The 25,236-nt window shown below is 37.0% G+C and overlaps 1 protein-coding gene and 1 long non-coding RNA gene across 2 annotated transcripts in view; both read left to right on the forward strand.

Annotated features, from left to right (window-relative positions):
- The window catches only part of LOC137574120 (uncharacterized), a 210,279-nt gene that overhangs the window by 33,931 nt on the left and 151,112 nt on the right, over window positions 1–25,236 (forward strand). The gene's annotated exons all lie outside the window — the stretch shown is intronic.
- On the forward strand, window positions 21,849–22,599 carry LOC137574250 (uncharacterized). Its single transcript, XM_068286444.1, has one exon. It carries the CDS (start codon window positions 21,896–21,898, stop codon window positions 22,490–22,492), a length of 597 nt encoding a protein of 198 aa, XP_068142545.1. The 5' UTR covers window positions 21,849–21,895; the 3' UTR covers window positions 22,493–22,599.

Consider the following 25,236-nt stretch of genomic DNA (forward strand, 5'->3'; position numbering starts at 1 on the left):
GCACACTTTAGTTTTGCATAGCTTTTGCGTGAGTCGTGAGTTTACACGTGACCATCGGCAAAGCATAGAGGAAGAAAAAAAAAAAAAAAAAAAACAAAAACCACATTCGACGTCCGTTGGCGGCTAACCGAATGTATAACGGTAGAGGGCAGTTGTTTTCTATAGAGGAAAATTGAGGGCGGTAACAGTAGGCGGGGTTAAGGCAGTCTTATGGTGAACATTTCCGCGGAAGTTATTGGATAGGGACTGCCGTTGGCAAATGTTCTCACATGTTTTCCACAACAAACAACCACGAGCCCACGAAGACCAACCAACCAACCATCCAACCAACCATCCAACCAACCATCCAACCAACCGACCAACAACTTGGGTTAAAGTGGAATTGAATGTGGTATGAGGACTTCAAAGCTTTTGGGGCCATAGTGCACCCTCCATACAAAATAATTTGCAAATTACGGGCACAGGTAATTGTCGTCGTCGTCGTCGTTGCTGCTGCAGGTGAGAAGAAAATAAAATACAAAATCAACAACGGCACGGGAAGAGTTGGTGGAAGGACGTCGTCATCATCATCATCATCATCATGGTTGTAGGTAGCTGCAATTATACGAAAAGTTAAGGGTTGAGGGCGGGCGGGTTTTGGGGGGCAGTTGGCGCCATTGTTAGATTACAGCGGATGGTTTGTTTCCAACAACCATAATTGGGTCATAAAAAAGTTATTTGTGTAAAATTATGAAAATAAACTCAATTGCAATAATTTCACTTACAAACAAAGTCCGTTTACCAGGAAATTATATCCGTGGCAAAGTTAAAAAATTCACCTGCGTGTGGCAAACAAAAACGACAAAAAAAATTGAGCATAAATGGCTAAAAACAAATGACAGGAAATGTCTCAGTGTGTGTGTGTGTGTGTGCATTAGGAATTACCTGGAATCCAACTAAGTTGAAGCAATAAACTAATCAGCTAATTGCTTATTGCTGCATAGTTATGTAATAAACAAACATGAGTGGAGCAGCACCCCATCTCCATCTCCCTCGCCCACATTCCCCACTCTCAACCCCCAATGTATGCTAATTTACCAAATCAACATCAATTTCAAAGGAAAAACGTTGAAGCTAATGCAGTCATGCCATCACTTTATTGAACTACCTACCTACATATATAGATTTTCTATTCTAATTAAGTTTTTCGGTACAAGGATATGTGTGTGTGTATTTCGCCCATATTCACAATCAACCTAATTTTTAGTCCTTTATTCGTTGCTGATTCCAAGCAAGGGATTGGATCTTCTTTTCAGATTTATTTACATTCATTTAGCCAGCGAGATGATTAATTTCTTAATTCCCAACCTTCAAGGATGAAATGCTGTAGCAAACGATATCAAAATCTAAGGACTTTCTCGATCCTCTTTAAGTACAAATATATATAAATTATATATCAGCTGAGTCGATATAGCCATGATAGTCTTTGGTCTGTCTCTGCATTGGTTTTTATATCCTATATTCAATATTAACCCCTTCTCTCTGAACCTTTCTCTCTTTACACGCTTGACGCTTTAGTTAGTCATAAGGGGGAAACGCTTCACTAAAGATCTAAAACTTTGGCAAATGAGCTATTCTTGAAAGACATCTGGCCCTCTTGTTGTAGAGAATTGAAGATATCATTCTAAGTATTAAATTCTGATGCTTTTAATATGCTTGGTTTGCCTATTTAATAATTCCGTTTAACTAGTTTCAAATAGAAACTAAAACCTGATTGATTACTCGTCGCGGTCTAAGTAATGTCTTCCCACATCTTTTACGACTACTGTATATATTGATTTATGGCTGTATTTTCGAATTGTATTTACTTTCATCAGTTTGTGTTTTGCTGTCATTTTGAAGTTTAATGAGTGCAGAACGTAAAACAATTGCTTGTAAATCATTTTCATTTCGAACTAATTGTAAGACTTTTAATCAAAGTTGATGAAGTGAAACACACGCACACACACAGACACACCCATTCGCCCACTATACGAACTATTAAAAACCAAACCTGGGTAAATTAGAAACCATAATAATGCAAGTCAAGGAACGGAACTCGTTGTAGTAGGTAGCATTTAATTGCAAATCATTTCATGGCCTGACATGAATTGCTGAATGGCCAAGACCAACAAGACCCAAGAGACCCCCAATACTTGGGTACTTAGTACCCAATACTCAGTCTGTCAGTCAGTCAGTCAGTTAGTTGGCGTTGGCGTTGCCGTTGTTGCGCATGCGTCACTCGCCTACTTTTGCAGTCAGCCGCCACAGGGAAAGAGAAAGAAAATTGGCAAGAATAAAGAAAAACGAAAAAAAGAAAAAAGAGTTATATGGTGAACTGTGTGTATGTTCATCTTTCCCTCTCGTTCTCGCTTTCGATGGTAGAGTGTCATCTTCAAGAAACGGAAGTTCAATTTCCGTCACGTTCGAAGCAAAATTTACTTCCTCCTCGCCCATGTAAACGTACTTGGTTGTGGTACGCAATTGGTTACCCTTTCCCCACCCACACCCCTACAAGAACACTCACACACACACACACACACTTACATTATATGATTCATTTGCTGCTTTTCATAGCAGACAAACAGCCAACACTAATTTTCATTTGACTTTTAGCCCTAGATTCTCAAAGATCTTGAATTTGTAGCAGATAAGTATCTATATTTCCATTGAATATGTAAAAATCAGATTGCAAATTTAGTTGAAATAAAAGCTTATCATCTTTTAATAAACAAAAGACCTTAAAAAATGTTTAAATTGAAAAACTTTTAAGGTAAATTTCATTTGATCATTCAGGAGAGTTTTGTCAAACATTTATTATTGTGCTGTGTAGGGTATAGAAAAAGTCAGCAAAACTTTAGCTACACGATGATGAGCTTTGGCATTATCGTCATTATTAACGCCATCATTGCAGAGGCGATTGTTTGTTGTCGTCGTCGTCATCGTCACCCACTCAACGTCACCGCCGCAGCCAAGTGACCAACTTAATTAAGCATGAAAGGGAAATGCTTCCTCCTACACACACACACACAGAGCCACACACAAACACACAATGAAATAAGGAGAAAGAACGGGTGAAACTAAAACACACAGAGAGCAAGAGGAGAAGAGATAGGGGGGTAGTGAGGAGTAACAATGGCAAATCCAACAAAGATTCGGTTACGAATTCTGAAATGAATCTTGGGTAAGAGGGGAATGAGAAATATGGTCCTGAGCCTTAAAGCCGCTTAATGAATGGAACAAATGTTTTGACTGACTGACTGTCTGACTGAGTGAATGAATGAGCCAGCAAATTGATTAATCAAAAATTATTATACGCATTAATAACACCTTCTCTCCTCCCGAACGAGTGCTGCATGGTAACCAAGCTGAAAATCTTCATGTTATTTGGGTGATATTTTAATTATTATTATTATGTGGCCTAAGGAATGGATTTGGATTGGGGGCTTTTTTTTTTTTTTTTTTTTTTGAATGTGCTAAAATCTCTTCAAAATCAATTATGAAAATGTTGGACTTTTTCTGTTGACGAGAAAGTTTCGTTTTGTGCCTTGATCCTTCTTTCCTTCCCACAGAGATTTTCATACTGACATGCCACAAAGATGTTTCAGGGTCTCTGGCTTTAGGTTGAACGATCTCTTTACGATGACGTCGTCGACGACGACGACGACGACACTCTTTGCATTTATTTGCCAATCACCACGAAGCGCCAATCATCATCGTCCTCTTTTTCGAGAATAAGGGCATCATCTTCACTCGCTCTCAAAAATTAGTTGTCATAAATAATACGATTCCCATTCACATGCCAGAAGGCAAAATGCGGCATCGGCTTGTTCTTTTTCTTCTCTCTTCTTTAATTTATTTCGATGTATATCAGCCAAAGGCCAAAGTCCCTATTGGTCTGTGGGGGTCACTTGAGTATTATCAATGGGTTATAGTATTTCGTATATCTGCATGGAACAAGAAGAGTGCTTAAAGCTTTACGGTTGTTCTTTATAGTTTTTATAGCAAATTATACTTGTATCGCGCATTCAGTTTTCCATTTTTCCCCACTTCCAATACTGTGTGGATGGTGTATGGAGGAAGCGAATGCACAAAAGTGGCAAACAATTTACCAAAGAGTGGAGACAGAACCGTTTCAACAGAGAGTTTTGGACGGGGGCTAAAAGGAGGGAGGGCGGGCAGTCGTCGGGCTCGTAGCCAAACAAAAATTTGCACATGTGAAAATGCTGCAGAAGCTACCCAAAAGCGGAGGCGATAAAAAATGAAAATATAAAACACAACCAACACTAAATTTTTCTCCTTTTTTTTTTATTTCTTCTTTTCTACTTTAAAACAAAGTTAACATATTGCAAATGAACGAGCAATTTGATACCCTTTTCTTACCTCTCTCTGAAACACTTGTAAATACAAATTTTTATTAACCAACTGTTTGTTGATATTGTCAATACTGATTTTTTTGCTTACTAAGTAGCGACTAACCAAAACAATTCTAAAAAGAACTAAGCATGAACAGAATGCCCTGTTTTTACTTGCCATGTTGTCTCAGATGTTTTTTTGAAAATTACTCATAAATCTAGGTAATTTTTTATCGGAAATGCTTTAAGAATTTGACCATACTTAACCATAAGATTAAATTAGTAATTGTATTAGGGAATGTGTAATTGTTTTTCCAAAAAGTCAAATATTCTTTTCTAAGGCAAAGGAAGGCTTTGTTTATGGTGTTTATTAACACATTAGGCTTTATAAGTAAATTATTTATAAATTATTATTTATTATATTTCACTAAAGAGATTGTTATACCAGATTCTAGGTCTAATACTGATATTTGACCTAGAGTGATTGACAACAAGTGTGTCAAATTTTTAAAACTAAACATTTTATTTATCATATATTAAATCTATAACTTATCGTGAAGAACTGTCCTAAGCTTGACGTAAGCCTGGCATTGAAACCTTCAAGAACGTTTTTCTCAAAACTAGTTTTCGACTTCAATGGGACAACATGATATGAATCTCGAAAACGACTTGAGCGATGGTCTGGAAATTCTTGATATCTTCGGCTCCTTATAGACTATGAGTAAAATTAATATATTTCAAAAAGGATACGTCGTGGGTTTTCATAAATGGTTTTGTTTAAATTTGTGTAGCTTATCCTAACTTATTCAATAGCTCATTTGGATCCACATAGTCTAATATATTATATATTGGATTACAAAAAGTTTTTAATATAATAATATGAAAAAATTCTCTTAATTTATTTGAAGAATGAATAAATATACATATAAATAAAAGTTTAAAGTTCTCAAACATATTCAAACACATAAAAATTAACAACATTTACTTTTCAAGAGATTTTTCGTTAGATATATATTGTATTTGGTTGATCTTACATTATAGTTTCTTCATCCTAAAATGAGAAATGACTAAAAACTTTTGTTGTATTAGGTTAGTTTAATTTAAGTTTAGTTAAGGTAAATTCCTTATCTCGGAACTCACTTGCCACAAATTGTGGTTAGGGTATATTGCCAAATTGGAGAGTTTCAAATAAAATGCTATGACCGACCGATGCCATATGGGATAGTGTCCGTACGTTGTTGTTGTTGTTGTTGCTTTTAAGTTACTTTATTTTTTATTTTTGCACGTATTTTGTTGTTACGTATTGCTGGCATTATTATTATTATTGTTGTTGTTCTTGCACGTTTGCGGCGTTTGTCTTCTGTCTTCAGTTTCCCACCTTTCATAACACCCGTAGACGCCCGCCCCCCCCCTTCACCCACTAAGCGAAGCTTCACCTTGGCTTGTGGCTCTGCTACTCTTAGCGAAAAAAAAAAATTAAATTCAACCAGCAGCAGCAACAAAAACAACACCATGATGTTTTATGGACTTTGGACTCGCATTTTTTTTTAGCTTTTTTTTTTTTTTTTTTATTTTTTGCTGCTGCTGCTTTCAACAAAAACAATAACAACAACACACACACATACATTCGCCAAAAAGGCAAAAATGAAAACGACGCTGCATGAAAAATGGAAACAAGAAACAACACCAGCAAAAACAACAACACAAAGCATTCGCATGCAACCAAAAACAGAAACAGTTCCGTAATGTTGAAAAACAACAAACAACAACAACAGCAACAGCAACAGCAAAAATGCAAAACAAGCAACAAAAACGAAAAAATAAAAAAACAAAAAACTTATAAAACAGAAACAAAAATAAATATATAAAACTTCCATGAATTGAGCATGGATCACAACCTTAAGATACCCTTCAGCAACAGATTTCACATTAAGTGACATTCTATCTATTGGAATATGTACTTAATATTTAGTTTTAATTGATTAATTCACTTTTGCAACATTTTTTAGAATTACTCTCCTTAAAGATTCAACAATTCGGGTATACATATGCCCATCGATTGCCTAGGTACGCAGGGTATAAAAATAACAACAGAAAATGTTTGTAGGTGGCACAGGACGCGGAGGCAGTGGCATGCTGCAAGGGGGGGGATGAATGCGCAGAGTGCCACAAAGAGATAGACCGAATGATGGAAGACTTCGTCGTCGTCGTCGTCGTCCTCACCGCAACGACAACAGCAGAGGCAACAACAACTACAACAACAACAACCTCGAAGCGATTAAACTTTAAGATAACAAATATTTAAAACAAAACTGAAAACACCAAAAAAACCAAAAGCCAGCCAGCCACCCGCCAACCCCTTTTCCCTCTCCCTCGACAAAAAACCCAAAAAAGTTCAACTAAATTTGCTTAGTTAATCATTGGAATTTGTGTGTAGGTGCTCTAGCGGGCATATGAGGGAATTATCCTGGGAAATTTCAGATCAAAATTGAAATTTTTTTAAAGAAATTCGATTGGGGAATTTTTTAGTTTCTCTGATTAATAATTTGATGAATTCTGGCAGTGAATTAATATTTCATTGATTATTTTTGAGCACTAAATTAAATTGAATCTCCACATATTAAGTGATATGTTAAAAATTATGTAAAATTTATAAGTAATTCCGTCTTATTCACTAACTAACATCCAAATTTTGTCCTTTTTTTGAGCACTTCTTCGGCTTTGAATGAAAATCAAAAGTTTTTCAAAAGTCCTTTTTGTAATATATTTTATAAAATAAATTTTGTTATCCTAGGCCAAAACACTGATAAATGTCAAAATAGATATCAATTAATAGCTTAAAATGTTGGATAAAGATTCCATATATTCTGTTATTCCATAGACCTCCGATCGCTGCGACTTTTTCCCTCCGTGCTCTTTCTCTTGACATAAATACATTTATTTATCAAAGGAAACTTACACAGAAACTTAAACAAATATAACATTTTTTATTGTCAGAAATATGCAAAAACCTATAAATTCTGGACTTTTAGAATAGGATATATCCTAAAGCATGGTTCAATCTGAACATTTAGAATTCAAACTCATAATCAATCAGAAAAGTGTATTGTGAGGTCTTCTGGAGTTTTACTCAATTTTGAAGAAAAAAACGTTAAGATTCTTGTTTTGGATTTTTATATATTTGTTTTATTTTTTTTGTTTTTGTTTTTTGTGCATTGAATGTCCAAATGAAGTCTCGTTCTTGACCAATTGGCAACTTTTGGCCAGCCCGTTTCCTGTTTTATGTCATTGCCAATATATCAAATGCTTTCTCCTTCAGTTCTATCCTATATTAGTACACATCGTATGAGTTTGTTTCACAAACTGTTTGTGTGTGTGTGTGTGTGTGTCTATGTGTTGGAAAAACTAATGTCCAAGCAGCAACAGCAGATGATATTGGCACTTTTCCTTTGGCCCTGCTGCTGCTACTGCTGCTTGTGTCTCATTATTTATTTACACTAAAAATGCATTTCCTTTTGCTTTTAGAATTGAGCAATTTATAACGAGGCACTTGACGCTACCGACCAGACCATACCAGATCCAACTAAAACGAGACCACGTGACAAAAGGCAATACTCCATCCCATTTCAGTCAATTCATTTCTCTCCTTTTCTTTATACTCAACTGAGATTCCACATGTGTGTGTGTGTGTGTGTGTGTTTGTCAGAGAGTTGTTGGCTGGACCCCAACCAGCAATTCAACAATTTCAATATTTCATCAAAGAAATTGGAAGTGGAGAGTGACTTTTCTGACTCTTTTGCCTGCCCCCCTCCTCTGAGCCTCTGGGGACTGGGAGTAAAGTGCAATAGCGCCATTCTGGCGCTGCAATTATTCTCGTTAAATGTAGAACAGATGATGGGGAGGGGGGTTGATTGAGGATGAGCATGAGACGGAGGCCAAAGATGAATGCCAAGTAATACACATGTTACTATTTACTTACTTTACGTTGTGTTCCTTTTACCCAGCCAAACTCAAGACCCTCAGACCCCCAAACCCAAGCGAGTGTAGAGCAAGAAAAACAAAAGCAAGTAAGTGAAATGCAATTGTTTGAAATAAAAGAAATAAGGGTTAACTAAATCCTTGTGATACCCTTCTTTCATATGCTTAAAGCATCAAATGTTGTCTCTTTAACTGATGTACTCGAAAGTAATATTAGGGTATTCATTCATATACTACAATGATTCGCCAGATTTTTGGTCGATGGCGCGCGTTGGCGTTTTTGGCGGCGACATTGCATTTACTTGATGACAACATTGCAAACGATGATGGTGGAAAGGAGATGAAGGAAAAACCCATTCAACTGTCTGCTCTATCATCGGTTATTACTCATACGCAATGGCCAAGAATTGCAGTCTGCTAGATTGAGTTCTCTCACCCAACAGATTTGCTCCTTTAGAAATGAGGTAATCGAAATACATTTCGTTTTTTAGAAGCTATCTAACAAATAAATATGAGTAGTTGTAGCAAAAGTAAATCAATTGTGCGAAAATAATTGCCCGTAAGATTAAATAACAAAGAAGATATATTGAATTTCCAAATGGATACACTCTTAAAATCTCAATGCATAGAGCTATGTACATAGTTTCCATCTCTTGTTAGATTCTTACTTCATTTTGTGCGACATTTTGTGCATCGATTAATCGTTAAATCGATCGTTTCGCTGTCTTCTAATTGCTGTTGCCTTTGAATTGTGTTTGTTTCACAGGTAAATTTAAAGATTTTAGAAAATGAATGAAATTTAAAACAAATTTTTCAGAAAATTGTTTTGATTAATGCTTTCAGTACTCTTTCTTCGATTTATCAAATGATTAAATAATCATATATAAAAGACATGATCGTTTCTTTAATAATTGTTAATACAATTAATATTTTTGCTAAGCCATCGTTTAGGGCGCATTAAATGTTGTCAAGTAAAACTCATAGGGTAAAATCCTCTTTTTATCCTTACACGTTTTCATCTATACATACATATATCCATCTGCACCTTCTTCGCCTCCTTTATTTTCTATCACAACTAAGTGCAACGATGCGTATTGCCGTGAATTCCGTCAGCTTTGCCTAGAGAGAGAGAGAGAGAGAGAGAGACAAGATGAAAAAGGGAGAATCGAAAGAACTTTGCTTTAAGTTACAGTCACCGTCTGGCAATGTGCGACCTGAACCTGCCGCAACAACAACAACAACAACAACCAGCAACATCAGCAAGAGGCCAACCAAGCAACTAACCATCAGACCATGGCAATCGTCACTGGAACTGAGGAATGCCCACAAAGATGCGCTGAGGGCAGGGAAAAGGAAAACACAGTCTGTGGCCAGAGCTTAAATTAATTTTATTATTCTTTGTATTTTGCAGTTTGGATTTGAAGTTGAAGCCAAAGCGGTAGCGGGAGATGCAGTTTCTCCCTCTCTTTTGATGCGTGATGAATCAGTAGTCCATGATGATGGTATGGGGGCATGGTCATAAAGGAGGGCGAACATCCAAAATGTGTGCTTGTGTGTGGGTGTAGAAAGGATTTCGATTTGGGTTTTAGCGGTTTGCTTTTTGTGTGGTCGCTTGGACGGCTATTTGGTCATTCTTTTTGTCCGTTTTTGGGTGGCCTTTTCTCTTTTTTGTTTTTGTTTTATATTTTCAAACTGACCACAAATCAAATAATTCGTGTATAACCGCAACACGAAATGCATTTTGCTGTCTTTCGATTTGCTATTAAAAATTTGTTAGTCCCAGTTCACTAACCTACTTCCCATTGATTAAACTAATTAGAAAGTCAAAGAAGCCAAAAAAAAAAAGAGCCATCTAATTGGCAAGCAATACTTATAATGATTAAATGTATTCTCACTAATTGAAAACCATTTGACATTCTAAAGTCAAATAGCAATGTTTTGTATATATTATGGATTCGATTTAGTCTTCAATTGATCGACTTTATAATCTTTGCCAATTTCACATTGGGGTTTCTACTTAAAAAAAAAACGTATAAAGCGGAAATTTCTTCAAAATGTCGTACCCTGCCGAGATAAATAAAGATTTCAGTTTAAGGTACCTTAAGGTATATTTTATATAGTAAATAAATTAAGAACAAAATAAACATTAACTTATAATTATTCTTACGATAAGCATTATACCATTTCCATTACAATTTGCATTACCAATCCATTTTTTTGTTTGGTTCAGATCAATGAAAATCTTTAAAATCAGATCTGAATTCAACAACTTAGAAGATAATCAAATAATTTTTACTACTCTTGCACTTTCTGAAAAACAATTCTTTCCCGAAAACTATTTAATGTATATTGGGATACATCTACAGAATGTCTGATGCAATTCATTGATGGATTATTTGAACGAGAAGAAATGGAAATGGGATCATGGGAAAGCAATTCATCTTAATTTTAATAATATACTTCTTAATTTACTTTGTCTATGCAAACAAGAAACTTGAATCGAAAATTCAACGTCATAATTCTCAACACAGAATCGATGATTAGTATAAATAAATTAAGTTTAAGACCAAAATGGAATGAAATGTGATCTCCTCTACTTATATTACTATGTGATGTGATCTACTATATATAACTATGTGATTACTACACTGTCACAACTAAACGATTTGATAAAATGGATTTGTTAAAAAACCGCATGCCGAATATAAATCTGGGCCATTTAAAATTAAACATAAAGTTGAGAATTGTTGTCACATAATAGCTTCAAGTTCAAGTAAAGTTTAATTAAGTTTAAGATAAAACATTTTAACCTTACATTTTGTGTGTTATAATATTGCAACCTTTAGTCAAATTGCTCATACGCCCAATTGGCCAAAAAGCAACAGCCTTAAAATTACCGACACCAAAAAGCTTAAGAGAAACAAAATGCCAGAAAAATATGCCTAAACACAGAGAGGAAAAACACACACACACACACTTACACACACAGTGTGAACCCACACTCATACATAGACAGTCCAAAAAGCGGGTCAGTGCTGAACGCCAAGGCCGAACCTTGCCAGCTAAAGAAAAGTAGGGCGTCAGGGCGGCTGCTTGGTTTGGTTTGGTTTGGTTAGGTTAGTTTCGAGGTTGTGCTACGTATACACTTAGTAGGTCGAAGCGAAGAGAGAGAGAGAGAAGGAGGTGCTGCTGCTGCTGCTGCTACCGATGGTGGACTTGTGTCGGTGTCGATGATGGGTTAGAGGGAGGATGGTAGGGATTGTCACAAGGCAAGAGATTGAAGGCAACTAAGTCCGAATGCCTCAACGAATGTCTAAGATTATGAGGGAGCAAACGAGACGCAAAGACTATGAGCGAGGCCAAGCGAGGTGGCCAACTGGTTCGGCGGCGGATTTGCTGTTTTGCTGCCTCATTCGTAGGCACGTTTGTAGCTAGTTGCAATTGTTGTTGCAGTTTCATGCTGCTGCAACAACGTTGCACGTAACTATCACTACTCGTAGTAAACATAAGCGCAACTTCACTTTTACTTGCCAAATGCCGATATTTTCGAAAGGGTTAAAGGATATCCCCAAAAAATTTAAAAATTTCATATGAAATTAATCATAAGTTGGAATTAAATAAATTTTCTGTTTACGCAAGATTTTTGGCAATACTTAAATATTAATATAAATTTATTATATATTTATTATATAATTGTTGTATATTTACTATACTTTTCTTATATATTTATTATAAATTCGTCTTAATATTGAAAACATGAAGAACAATTGAAAATACAATGTTTTCCGATTTCATTTTGATTTTTCTAAGGTTTATTTTGTAATTTACAATTTAATATGATTTTGTTTCATTCAATCGCAAATCTTAATTTTCATATTGTCATTAAATTTTATTATTTTAAATGCCATAAAAAACTTACAACTTTGAAATGAGAAATTTTTAAAATTTAAGTTTACAACAAATTGGTTAAATGTTCTCTTTATAAATTGATACTGAAGCTCTTTGAAAATCCTTGAGAAAATTACCATAAAATTTCATCGAAATTGATGTCCAATTTAAAAAAATTTGAAAACGAAAACATATTTCTTTTTTGGATAGTTTTGCTTCATACAGTTAAGGTTAAGGATTTTTCTTAATTCTAGAAAGTTTTCATTGATTTCGTAACAAAAATCCTCTCCTAGAAACTTGATTGCTTGAAGTTTTACTAAAAATACTTAAAATGTAGTTAGAGGTAATGATTTCTATACCTTAACAGAGGATATAGATAATATTGTTTAGTGTCTGTCTGTAAAGCTATTGTTAGAAACTTTTTATACATGTATTGAAGCTTATATCTAACATGGACAATAATCAGAAAATCAAACTCATATATGTTATTGGATGGATAAGCAACGGCCTTGAAGGAGTACAGTGAAAGGTCCTTAGCCATTAAGAAATCACATGTAAGATAAATTGTCATTGCTTATCGCGTATTATATAAATATAAACAGGATCGAAGATAAAGATCTTTGAAATGGAAATTTTTCTAATCATTTTTTAACTTTTTCCGAACTCCTTAAATTTACTCAAATTTTGATATATCCTTCGATGGCAATTACTAAAATTTCTGAACCGAAACTCTATTTTTTTTCCATCGAAACAAAATATTTTCTAGATCCATAAACAAAATCAATGTCATTTTTAATAGGTAGCTAATAAACCATTTGCAAAAGTAAAAATGAACAGATAATATCACTTATTAGTCTAAAGCTTCATAACTGGGCTAATAAACAAAGGAATTCAATTGTTTAAATTGCATTTAATTAATTTGTCATTTGTGCAATTGGTTTTTCATTTGAGAATCGACTAGTGGCTTGTCGGTTTATCGTTTTTATTCTGTTACCGATGCAATTGAGACAACAGCTGTATTGAGTACGCCTAGAACGGGAGAAGGTGAACGCCAAATTGCATCTGTGGTAGTAGATCATGGCCTGGCCTGTTAGAAAGAAAACTAGAACAGTTTGGCGCACTTGCACCTAGTCGGCCCTCAGCGTTGGCAGCGCCGTCGACGCTGTCGTCGACAACTCTTTGTGATGGCTACTTGTGGATGAGGATGGTTCGAGGATGGCAAAACTAGGACTTGACACCATTTGTAATTTATTGTTAACCTAGTTTCCAAGGGTGCAGCTGGTAATAGAAATAGGAAGTTTCTTGGTGGTCACACCTACATATACACAAATACATATGTACCTGGGAGCAGGTGCAGTGTCCAGTTGCAACCTTCGTGCTGTAAATTATGGTTCCTTTGGCAGTGTTCCTTCAGGATATTGCATAATTTGAATGGGGGATCGGGGAAAAGTCTGCTTTCTCTCTCTCTCTCTCGTTCACTCTCTCATTCTCTATCTTTATGTTGTCGTGTTAAATGACTTGGTCGTGTCTATTTGATAGATGATGACAGTGTTGGCTACCTTTTGAGGCGCGTTCAGGGAATACAACCCATTCTCTTCATTATATTTGGCATATTTTCATAGTGTGTGCATAATTATTTTCCATGTCATGCCATTTACTACTCAAAGATCGATTTATTTGACTTTTAAATAATCGTTATGGCAAAAGAGAGAGAGAAAGAGAGAAAAATCAATAGTTTTTTTTTCATATCTCCCCATTTTCGTGGTAATTAAAAACTTATCAACTAACAAACTGCAAACGAACTAAACAGGTGTCCAACTTCCCGTAACCCACAACTAACCCACCCCACCCAACGATACGATTAAATCTAGAAGGGAGAATGGAAACCTATCATAGAAACCACCAATTTTCGGTCACTAATTGAGGCGTGTCGTTTGAAGACAAATAAAGAGAACAAAAAACGGAATAACAACAAAAAAAAAAAAAAAAAAAGAAAGAAAATCATTGTTTTTTTTTTTTTTTTTTGGGTTTTGGGTTTTTTTTTTTTTTTTGTGGCTTAAACCTGAGAACAGTTACGTCTTAGTAAGAACTGTCATGGAATTTTCTACCCCAAGACCGACCACACACACACACACACACACACACACACACACACACACACACAACTTCCATTTTCCACTTCAATTTGAAGTGAACTTTTTCAAAGTTTTTTAACCACCACCCCTTGTAACCTTCTATTCATTTCCCTGTTCGAGTGTTGATTCACTTATTTTTTTTTTTTTTTTTACTTGTTTTGGGTGTATTTTCCTTTTTCATTATTAACTAAATGGGCAAATGTGCCTTGGGGTTACTCTCTGAGATGTAAAACCCTCTTTATCCTTCATCGTTAATCCTTTACTCACGGGAACAGCAAAAGAACATTAAAATTATACTTACACTTAGACGATGGCCTCATCAAATGTCTTTTCTTCAACTTGTAGTGCATCATGATCATCATCATCATCATCATCTTTGTTTCTCCCATTGCCATAAAGAAATGTGTCGCCAATGCTGTGAGGCGATGCCTTAATCCCATGCCTTCTTCACAGACCCATACCTTCACCCGGTAAAGGGTAACCAGAAATAGCTTAACAAAAAAAAAAAAAAAAAAAAAAAAAAACAGAGTAAGAATACGAATTGAATTCAATTTTTTATTGGCCACACGTGATTGAATTCAGACAGCGACTACTGTCTATGATTTAACCATTTTTGACGATGTCGATGGTGGTGACTCTAGTGACACTGCCTGCCATCAACGGTGGCGGTGGCGGTGGCGTTGCCGGTGACGATGTTGGCGGCTTTGTTGGGTGTTGGTTCCCATGCTCTGCCGCATCACGTAGTTGGAGTGTCATAAAAACGTAAAATTAGTTGCAATGGTGATGTGATGTGGTGCGGAGTCTAGAGTGTGGGTACGGGTACATGGTGGTGGTGGGGGTGGGGAGAGGAACAACATACATATATATTCATACATACATACATACGTCAGGTTTTCCCAAGACATCAACATTGTGTCGTACTCAGTTTTCTCTCTCTCCATCTCTCTCACTCTGTCTCTTGTTGGCATCTTTTTCTTTCATTCTTTTCTTGGTTTTGTTGGCTCGTAAAATGCACATGTTGATGGCGCGTGCCTGGCATGGGTAAACCAGGGGCATAGAGGGGCGTTAGATGAGGATTAGATGAGGTTTTACACTGAGAACAAATGTGCCTATCAATGTGAGTAATAAAAATCTACATTGTTCAACATTTTTTTTATAGTGTAACACACAAAGAGAATATATGTATGTACATATATCCCAATGCACTATTATTTCTCAATTCTCTAACCAAGGCCATGCGTGTGTGTGTATATTGTGCTCCCCTGACTCACCTCCTCTGTTCTGCTCCTCGTCCCAAGACATTTAGCCAAAAGTCAAAAACTGAAAACCGCCTCCATTTCAATCTATTTCTCCCTATTTGATTTGAATTAAAATAAATTACGTGAGCTAGAGAGCGCGCGCGGTTGACATTTTCATTTTCAGTTTTTCTATCTATGAGATGCACAACTCACACACACACACACACGTTACCCCTCTAGGGGGCAGCTGCACTTGCCCAGGGGAGTGACAGAGTGAATGAATTGGGGTGTGGAAGGGGGTTGGGTGGGGGTTTGGTTTTTTTTGCTGGGGCTGATGGTGACCTAAATTCATTTAAGTCGATCGATATTTTCCAACTGCACTTTCCTCTTGTTGTCGTTGTTTTTGCCCTCTCTCTTTCACTCATACTCTTGCTAAAGCCATCACTCTCTCTCTCTCTCTCTCTCTCTCTCTCTCTCTTTCTCTCTTTCTCCATATGGCCGTTTCTTTCACTTAGTTGCTTTTTCAGCCGCATGACCGAAAAAGGCAAAAGTATATAGAGCATACTACTATATAGTAATACCTATACTACTACACTTACATACATATGCACTACAACTACTACTACTACTACAACATTACCATGTGCTGCAGCCTGTCGCGAGATGGGCGGTTGCTGGCTGGAAAGGGTGGAGAGGGAGGTGTGGTGGAAAAAACTGCATTGCAATTATTGTGAAATTCTACTACAATGAAATTGTACGTCAACGTCGACGTCTCCGTTGGCTTGTTCCGGGTACGGGCATACACTACGTCCGTTCTTTGTCATCCATGTGAGTGTATGTGTGTGTGTGTGTGTGTGTTTGGTGTGTGCGCATTGTAGGCGTGCTTCAACCCATTGTTGATGCCTGTGACTGAGCCTGAACGTGGGCGTATGCCATACACATAACTTTGATGGCCAAAAGGCAAATTTATTCTTCTTTTGCCTGAGCCTGGCCAAACAATTCAACCATCCCCTTCCTTCATACTCCACAAGGACTCCTAGAACCTTCCCTTCTCTCCTTCTCTCACCGCGAGCGACATTAGAGATGCATTTTTAAAATGTCATAAAAACAAACCTCTGACAGTTCCTTGAAAATATGCCAGTCCTTTAACAAAAAATACACCAAAATTTGCACTTTAAAAATATATTTGTATAAATGAATTCACCATGTTTGTTTTGTAATTTAAAACTAAACGTTGAAAATTCATTCATAGTTTGTAGAATGAATAAAAAAAATGCAGTTAAATTGTAAGTTATGCGAAAAACTTTACAAGTTTATAACTATTTGTTATTAAACTGACGAAAAACGATCTATTAATCCTAATGGAATCGGTATATCGATTCAATTTTTCATGCTAATTAAGACAATAAACTTCAAGGGCTTGGACTTTTTGTCTAAAGAATATATATTCTTAATTCTTTTTGAGAAATTTTCCATACAGTCTTCTATTTGCCGAAGGCAATATTCATACCGAAACTAGTTGAATCGATTTACTATAATGTATAGCTTTCATCAAAATAATCATACTGTAATTCAGTTTTGAAATTAATTCATTTTCGTTTCCTAACTAATTATTATAAGACTAAATATTTCATCAAAATCATAGTACTATAACATTTATCTCCGATGGATAAAGCTATCAGAGCAATAACTTTGATCAGTTGAATTAAATGCGAATTCAGAATTTGCTTTATGTTTTCAGCGAAAATCCGCCAGACATATCGAAATTGTGTAGATAGCTTGTCTAACCTTCAATAGCTTCTGCTTGAATAAGGGAAAGGTCTGATTGGCAATCAATTGAAAACTATGAACATTGTTTTTATAAGCGATTATCTTTGATTTAGGTTATTAACTAAGTATCATTCAAATCGACTTACCATCTGCATCATTTGTAAACCATTCCCCATTAATTTCATTTTGCTCTTCGTATATGTCATTTGAAGAACATTAATGATGGAAAAGTATTTGACTGGGAAATAATTATAATCAATCTGGCCTAGGTTTTGTTTCGCCTGTTTAGCCAAAATGAAAATTTTGTTAAGTTCTTTGGTCTTTTGTCCTTTGGGTCCTTGTTTTCGCCTATTTCTAAAGCTTAAGTTTGGATCTCAATTGGCTTACCCCTATTATAACAGATATTACAGTTGCAATTGCAATAAATTAAATTCAATTTAAAAATGGTTTGAAAAACCTTTCGACATATGTAAAGATCAGCAGTGAATTTCAGCGGTATGTGATGCTGATCCTTTCGCTTTAAAGGTTAAGCTATGGCCTTTGCGTGATTGAAATATATAAAAACCGACTTCTGATTTCATTGTTTCAGTGGATTTAAGTATATGGTAGATGTGTTATACTAGATATTTACCATTTCCATTGTCAACTGCAGAAACTCACGCATCAGCTTCTGTGTCTTTAAATACTCAACTATCATTAGCACCATCTAAAATATAAATGGCATTATTCTTGTACTCAGTGTATCTGCCATCTAAAATTGTAACAAGCTAATTCACTACTGGCTCATATACAAACTACAAAACTGAGTTTGTTCCCACAACGTAATGCCAAACGAACAGCAGCAGCAGCAACAGCAGTGGTATAGAGTATAATTCAATTATGGCTATAATACACGCTTCACCCACGCCCCCTTACAATAGCAGGAAGACCAACCTTCTCCTCCTCGTAATACTCCTGTTCCCGCCCCTACCCAAAACTCACTCCATTCTTTTCATCATGTCACACAACATGTCGTATTAGTAATATTTAAACACAAAAGCTCAGCAAATGTTGACATGCGTTGCCATTAGAGCCAGCGATGCATTGTGACACGCACAGTGGTAGAATGGTTTGAGAAAACAGTAGAAAGGAAATGGAGAGTAAGGTGTTGGGGTGGGCGGTGGTTAGGGGTAGATAAAGCTTTTAGGAAATTCAATTTTCGCATAAAAACAAAGAATGCTGCTCACACCGCTCTCAACTCCTACCTCCCCTTTCCCCATCCCCATCACACTTCCCAATAGTAGTAACACAACAATAATAATCTGCTTAGAAGCCAGCGATGCGAAAGTGAAGAAATGCGTTGTAATTCCAAAGTTCCTTCAAAGAAAGAAGAAAGCAACAAAAAACAAAACACCAGAAAAAAATGCCAACCACACAAAAAGAGAATGAGAGAGAAAGAGACAAAGAATAAAAACATAAAATAAACTCAACCAACAATATTGCAACATATGGCAGAGGGATGGTTCTTTGAGGGGTAAAGGAATGAGAACTTTAGGGGGTGGCATTAAGCTACTTGCATGCCAAAGAAGGAATGCGTCGTCTCTATGTGTGTGTGTGTGTGTAAGTATATGAAATGTGTCATGTTGACAGCGTGGAAATGTCACTCATGCAGCGACGTAATGAGTTTTACCCCCTCCAACCCCAGGCAGATCCTAACTTGAAGAGAAATTGCAACAGCAACACGTTCCGTCCTCAGCTCAACGCAATGTTCATTGACTTAACTTAAAAAAAAAAAAAAACAAACTAAAGGGACAACAACAATAACAAGTTTGCCCTAAAAGAATAGAAACATTATATTAATTCTGCATATGTATACAGATACAACTTTTGCTCTCCAGATTCAAATATGAAGTTTTTTCAAAAATATTGCATGTGTCCCCAGATTGAAATCTCTCAACTTACCGACACTTAAGAGAAGCCAGAAAAAAAAAAAGAAACTTACATATTTAATTAAAAAGTTAAAGGAAGATAAAGTTTGGCAAGGACAACTCGTGGGCGGAGAGATGGAAAGCTCGAAAACTTGCAGTTCCCGTTGCAGTTGGATCATCATTTTCTTTAACTATGCCCAAAAAAATCAAAAAAGAAAAGAAACGAAACGAAATCCATGCATAAACAACAAGGAAAAGTTCACACAACTTTCTTTTGTCAAGCAAAAGCAACAGTAAGAGAGGAAAAGATGTAGATATATATACATACATACATCCATATATGTATATGTATGTGTATGTATATAGCTGGAGGGAAACAAAGAAAGAGAATCCGATTTCCGATTTACCTTCTCAATTTTGGAAAGTGAAAAATAAAGATAAAGGTAGATATTGCAAAATTTGCCATGAATTGAAATGGAAAAGTTTAATTGAATCTCAACAACTATACTACTATACATACATACAAATGTACATGTGTATGTGTGTATGTTTTGGGATAAGAGAGGCATGGCCGCAGATGCTGACTGAAAGATAGTTGCTAATAAAGAAAGCAAAGCAAGTAGAAAGAATTTGCTTCTGTTTTCTTATTCTTTTTTTTTTGTGTTCGTTTTGTTTGGAACACAAAAGATGTTTGCAGTTAAATTAAATGAAAAAGTTTACAACTTTTTTAATGAAATCATTTGATGCTTTTTTTACTCTCTCTCTCTCTTTCTCTCTCTCTGTCCTCTCTACTTCCACCAGCAAGACGCGCAGCGGCATAAACAAAAAAGAAGCGCTTGGGCGCAACAATAGCAAACAAAACAAATGGTACAAGGAAAACTCAAAAGAAAAACTTACTTGCTGCTTGCATGCAAGTTGCAGGGCATAACACAAAAAAAAGATTCCACTGTAAAAGAGTTTGCCAGAGCGCTGAGCCCAAAAAAGGAAGCACGAACAAACGAAAGGACCTCCATAAAAGCATATTTGCATGTATGTATGTATGTATGTTTGCCTCGCTCTTTGTGCTAGGCTTATGGTTGGAGTAAAGTGGGATAAATTTTGCGTTTCTTTAAATGCCTCTTTAAGCGCGTTTAACATGTCGTATGCGTAATCTGAAATCGTCAAAGAGTGCTCACAACGGATGAAGTGGGCAAAACAGTGCGGGCCAAAAGGCTAATGATGCCACTGCCAGTGACAGAGCGCTAGAGTCAGTTCCAGTGCCACTGACAGAGCCAATGTCGTTGGTTTTTTTTTTTTTTTGTTTTTTCTGTGTCATGTCCTTGGCTAGTAGCAGCAGCAACAGCAGCAAGAGGAGAGGAGAGGAGTAGTACAGTAGGGTCATATTTATGTCATGGCTAAAAGCTTTAACGAGTTTGTATTAGAGATGCGGGAAAATCAACGCGAGCCAACCGAGTGGAATGGAGAGAAGAAAAACCCCAGAACTAGAGAAAAAGGTTAAAGCAAATGTATTCAGTTTGTCTCTAGCTAGACTATTGGCATTTGATGTAATTTAAGCGCCATTAGAGAGCAAATTCCTTTCACCAGTAATCCATATGCCATAAGTTAAATCATGGAAATGACTGCGGGAATTATGCCAAAAATAAAAGCAAAGAAAACACACAGGCGCACACACACACATAGACACACAAACACACAGTAACAAAAACGAAATAGAGGATGCTAGTTTCCAAAGACTTATAGCCAAGAATCCTCCGTTAACCACAGAAAATTGTTAAGAAAAAGTGTCAGTTAAGTGGTTTTCATGTGCGTCTCCCCCCTCGCCCCTTCTTATCAATCCAACTATGCCATTTTATTTCACCCTATCTATCTCTATATCTGAAGCAGGGGTCCACTCCTCTGTCTCCCACTACTTCAGCGTTAATGCACGCATTTCCGCTTCCTTTTACGCCATGAAATTTATGTTTTATTGCAGCTGTTGCGCTGTCAACTCCCACTCTCACTCCCAGCTAGTGCTCCTCCACTAGAATTTTCGCAAAAATCCGAGCACATTTTGCTCCTCACTTTTTCACGCTTTTATTGGCACTGTGATTTTTGAGCTGAATCCGGCGGATTACGCTTCAAGGCGCATAACTCGACTTTTTGCACTGCATTAATCATAAATCAGAAAATATCTCGTTCAGTTCACCTCAGACCGAGCAGCACAAACCACCCGTCCTCCGCCTATCAATGGTCTCTGGTCTTGTCTATCCTTGTACATACATTGGAGCTGGTGCACTGAACTACGACCACCATCGTCATCCACATGGTATGCATTTAATTTGGCATTAAGTGCGCATTGGTGTGTAAGCCATGTAGTGGCAACACTCCCTATCGCTAGTTAAGTTTAAGTTTTATAGACCAATAATAATGTTAGTATGTAATATACCTGTGTATATAAATCTATGGATGAATCATGTGGCCTGATGACAAAGTTGTTGTTACCACATTTTAGTTTTATGATACGAAATATATGTGACTATGCAAAACAGATTGCAAACACACAATGTTGCCAAGCATTTCTCTGTCAATTGTATAATTTTGTATACTTCATAAATCAACCCAATCAAATGGATAATCAGAATCAAGATGCTGTCCCACTCAATGAAGAGTCCATCAATGAAGAAGACCACGAAGACAATGCCAATGAAGAGGAAATTACTTCTGAACAGGAATCATCCGAAGCTGAAGAAGAACAACCTTCAGTTGAATCCGAAGAAGATGCTGATGATCCTCATGAGCATTTAGATGAAAACGACGAGGACAATACAGAAGAACGGCAAATGTATCAAGAATATCTGCATCTAGTCAAACAGATCGATGAACAAAATGCCATAATACAGAATTTGAAAATGTCATTGAATGCTCTCAAGAGTCAGCCATGTAAAAGCCAACGGGATGAAAAGGACTATAGACGTCTAACAATATGTCAAGAGCAAGAGCATATCAAATTGCGCATTATGATGAATCGAGCCGTACAATTGCAAAATTTCGGTTCACGACGTCATTACGATGATCTCGAATGGGAAATTACAGATGTCGAGCATGATGGTTTTCTAATTGGATCGCAAATCAATATGTTTAGCTGTCTCAGTCCCAATAAGGAATCCCAAGTCCAGGCATATCCAACTAAATGTACAGATTTCAATGATGACGACGATGATTAAGACTATAGAAATTTGATTGGGTTGATTTAAAGTATAAATTGAAAAGTATGCACGTTTTGGTATCTAAATAGAACTTATTTTTGGCATATATGTATAAATGTCCTTTATGAATTTGGCATTATTTTGGTTAAAAAGGCAAAGCTTCTGGTCAGCTGAAGAAGCCAAGTCGATATACTCATATCCTTCTGATAGTCTGAGTTAGTTTTTAACAAAAACAATACCTAAATCCGTCTATTGAAACTCATTGGTATTGCTATGCTATTGAAGAAAGCTCATCCTTATATCTTTAGTAATATAGTTTTTTGTCTGAAGATCGTATAGTCATGACCAAACTCTATTAGCTTGAACCTATGTTCAATCCTAAGGATTTTAAAAGTGTCAATTCAAAAGTGATGTGATCAGAAAACTGATTCTCAAAGATTCGTAGAACTATCATAAAGTATAAAGAATCGAGAATCACCAACTTCTTTCGGCATTTCTTCAGTTCCTACATGGCAAACTCGAGTTTGTGAAACTTACAAACTCAACTAAGAAGATAATGAATACATGATTTGGTAATTATATTGGATCTAGCATCTATTTGGAATTAGATTGACAATTGTTAGAACCTTTTACTAGGCATTAAATAATCTAACTATTTGCATACTAGCCAACTAGCTGGTATGTATTTAAACAGTTTCTGATGTCTTGCCAGCTTACTTGCGATCAGGTTTAATCTTCAGATTGGGCTTGATACTAGACAAGTCGATTGAACTTAACTAAAACATTACTTAGATTCACTAAGACCATGAGATTGTTATTTGAATGCTGGGGGAAGACAACAACAGAGAGAGAGAGAGAGCGAGCAATTTTGATTAAATTTACTATGTGAATAAAGTGATGGACAGACCGCATAAAAAGTGCCTTAGGTGTTAAGCTCAATAATTTACCACTCCCTATGATTGATCAACTAAATGTCATCATTTTACCATCACTTAGACCCCTTGCCCCTTTCCTCACCATTTCTGAGCCCCATGGCTAACGGCGTCGCTTCTTTCCCACCTCATGCCTGATTATCCAACCAATTTCATTCCATGCCCCAAAAACCACATTTACCGACTGACAAGCTCATTGAGCAATTCATTCAATCGGCGAATTCAATAAAGTACAACTAATAAAAAAAAAAAAATAAGAAAAAAAAAACACAAAATTTATATAGAAAAGGAAAAAATGAACACACAAAATGAGTATAAGAAAAAGCAACTCAATGGTAAATGGAAATGGAAATGCCAATGCCAATGACAGCAAAAAGCGATTCAGGGAGTGGAGTGGCCGTGTGGAGGACGAGAGGGGGAGCAAGAACAAAAAGAGGGAATTACAATTTTCTCGCCATTTGTTGTTTTTTCTTATTTCTCCCCCCGTACCCCAAGTAACCTCTCGTCACACCATTCTGTGCTTGCTTCATAATTCGCCCAAGCGCATGAAGGGAAGCAAAATCCCGCGCATTCTCTCTATGTGTGTGTGTGTGAGTGCGGCTCCCTCAAAATGCGGCGTTAGTGGTCCATCAAATGCTTGTAAACAAAGCCAACAAATGGCAATGGGAATGACGATGACGACGAGAGCAGAGCAGAGCACCGCAGACGTTGACGACGACGATGGAGCATGGGCCATTACATGATGACTGGATATGCTATGGGTACTCTCTTGCGGGGTATACCTCTATCTACCTACCTACCTACATACATACATACATACACACTCTACTCACTCACTCACTGACTGACTGACTGGGCAAATGGCAGCAAATGGCGGGCGAAGTGCAATGCAATGGCAATGAGCACAAAAACAAAACGTATTGCCAGACAGAATGAGGGGATCAAAGCAAAACTCGCAAAACGTGCGAATGGCGCGCGGGTGCGCAGAGTGGTGCACGGGGGGGCAGTGGAGGGCAACTGTTGTCGAAGCGAAGCGACAAGTTGTGCAAAGAAACAATGAGGGTTGAGGAGGGGGTTGGTCTGAAAGAAGAAGCAAGGAAGAATGATGCGAAGACAGAATAAGAATAAGGGGGAACGAGGAGGGGTGATTGTTGGGTCGGTCTGTTGGTCGGGTCGAGTGGCAGTTGGCGTCTGGACTGTGCTCCTGTTTCTCATTGCTCTGCTCTGTGCCACGCCCATATAACGCTCTTTTGTTCCTCTCTCTTTTTTCAGGCTGTCTTGCTCTCTTCTCTCGTCTCTCTGTGGCCTATGTGCATATCTGTATCTGTATCTGTATCTGTAAATGTATCTGTGTCTGGTCAACATCAAAACAAAGTCAACTTTGGACTTGCTGCAAAATGAAAATGAAAAAATAAAAAAGGGGAACGTTTTTGGCGCGCAAATCCTGAGCGTCAACTGCGACGTCACCAGGCGTCCATTCACCCCGTTCAACGTCGTCGTCGGCGTGGTTCTTGTTGCTGCTGGTGGAGTAAGTAAAAATTTACCTCCCAGACCACACACACACACACACACACATACACACAGAGACAGTGCGAGAGAGGGGAGAAAGAGATGTATACAGGGCATTCATTTTATGCGCTTCGATTCCATTCCATTTTCTATTTGGTTCTGTTTTTGGACTTGGGCTTTGCCTTAGGTTTTGGTTTTCTTTTTTTGTTGTTGTTTTGTTGTTTTTTTGCGCCTGTGCACCCTTCCCACATCTCCATACCCCATCCCCATAATCAGGTCCAGTCAGGTCTCTTTTTTTTTGCACATATGTGTGTGTGGTGT

This window comes from Drosophila tropicalis, unplaced genomic scaffold (genome assembly GCF_018151085.1).
Source record: "Drosophila tropicalis isolate 14030-0801.00 unplaced genomic scaffold, ASM1815108v1 contig_443, whole genome shotgun sequence".
Lineage (NCBI taxonomy): Eukaryota > Metazoa > Arthropoda > Insecta > Diptera > Drosophilidae > Drosophila > Drosophila tropicalis.

Bases quoted from the DNA above. Each gene is read 5' to 3' on its own strand.
- LOC137574250 (XM_068286444.1), top strand. From the start codon at position 21,896: ATGGATAATCAGAATCAAGATGCTGTCCCACTCAATGAAGAGTCCATC.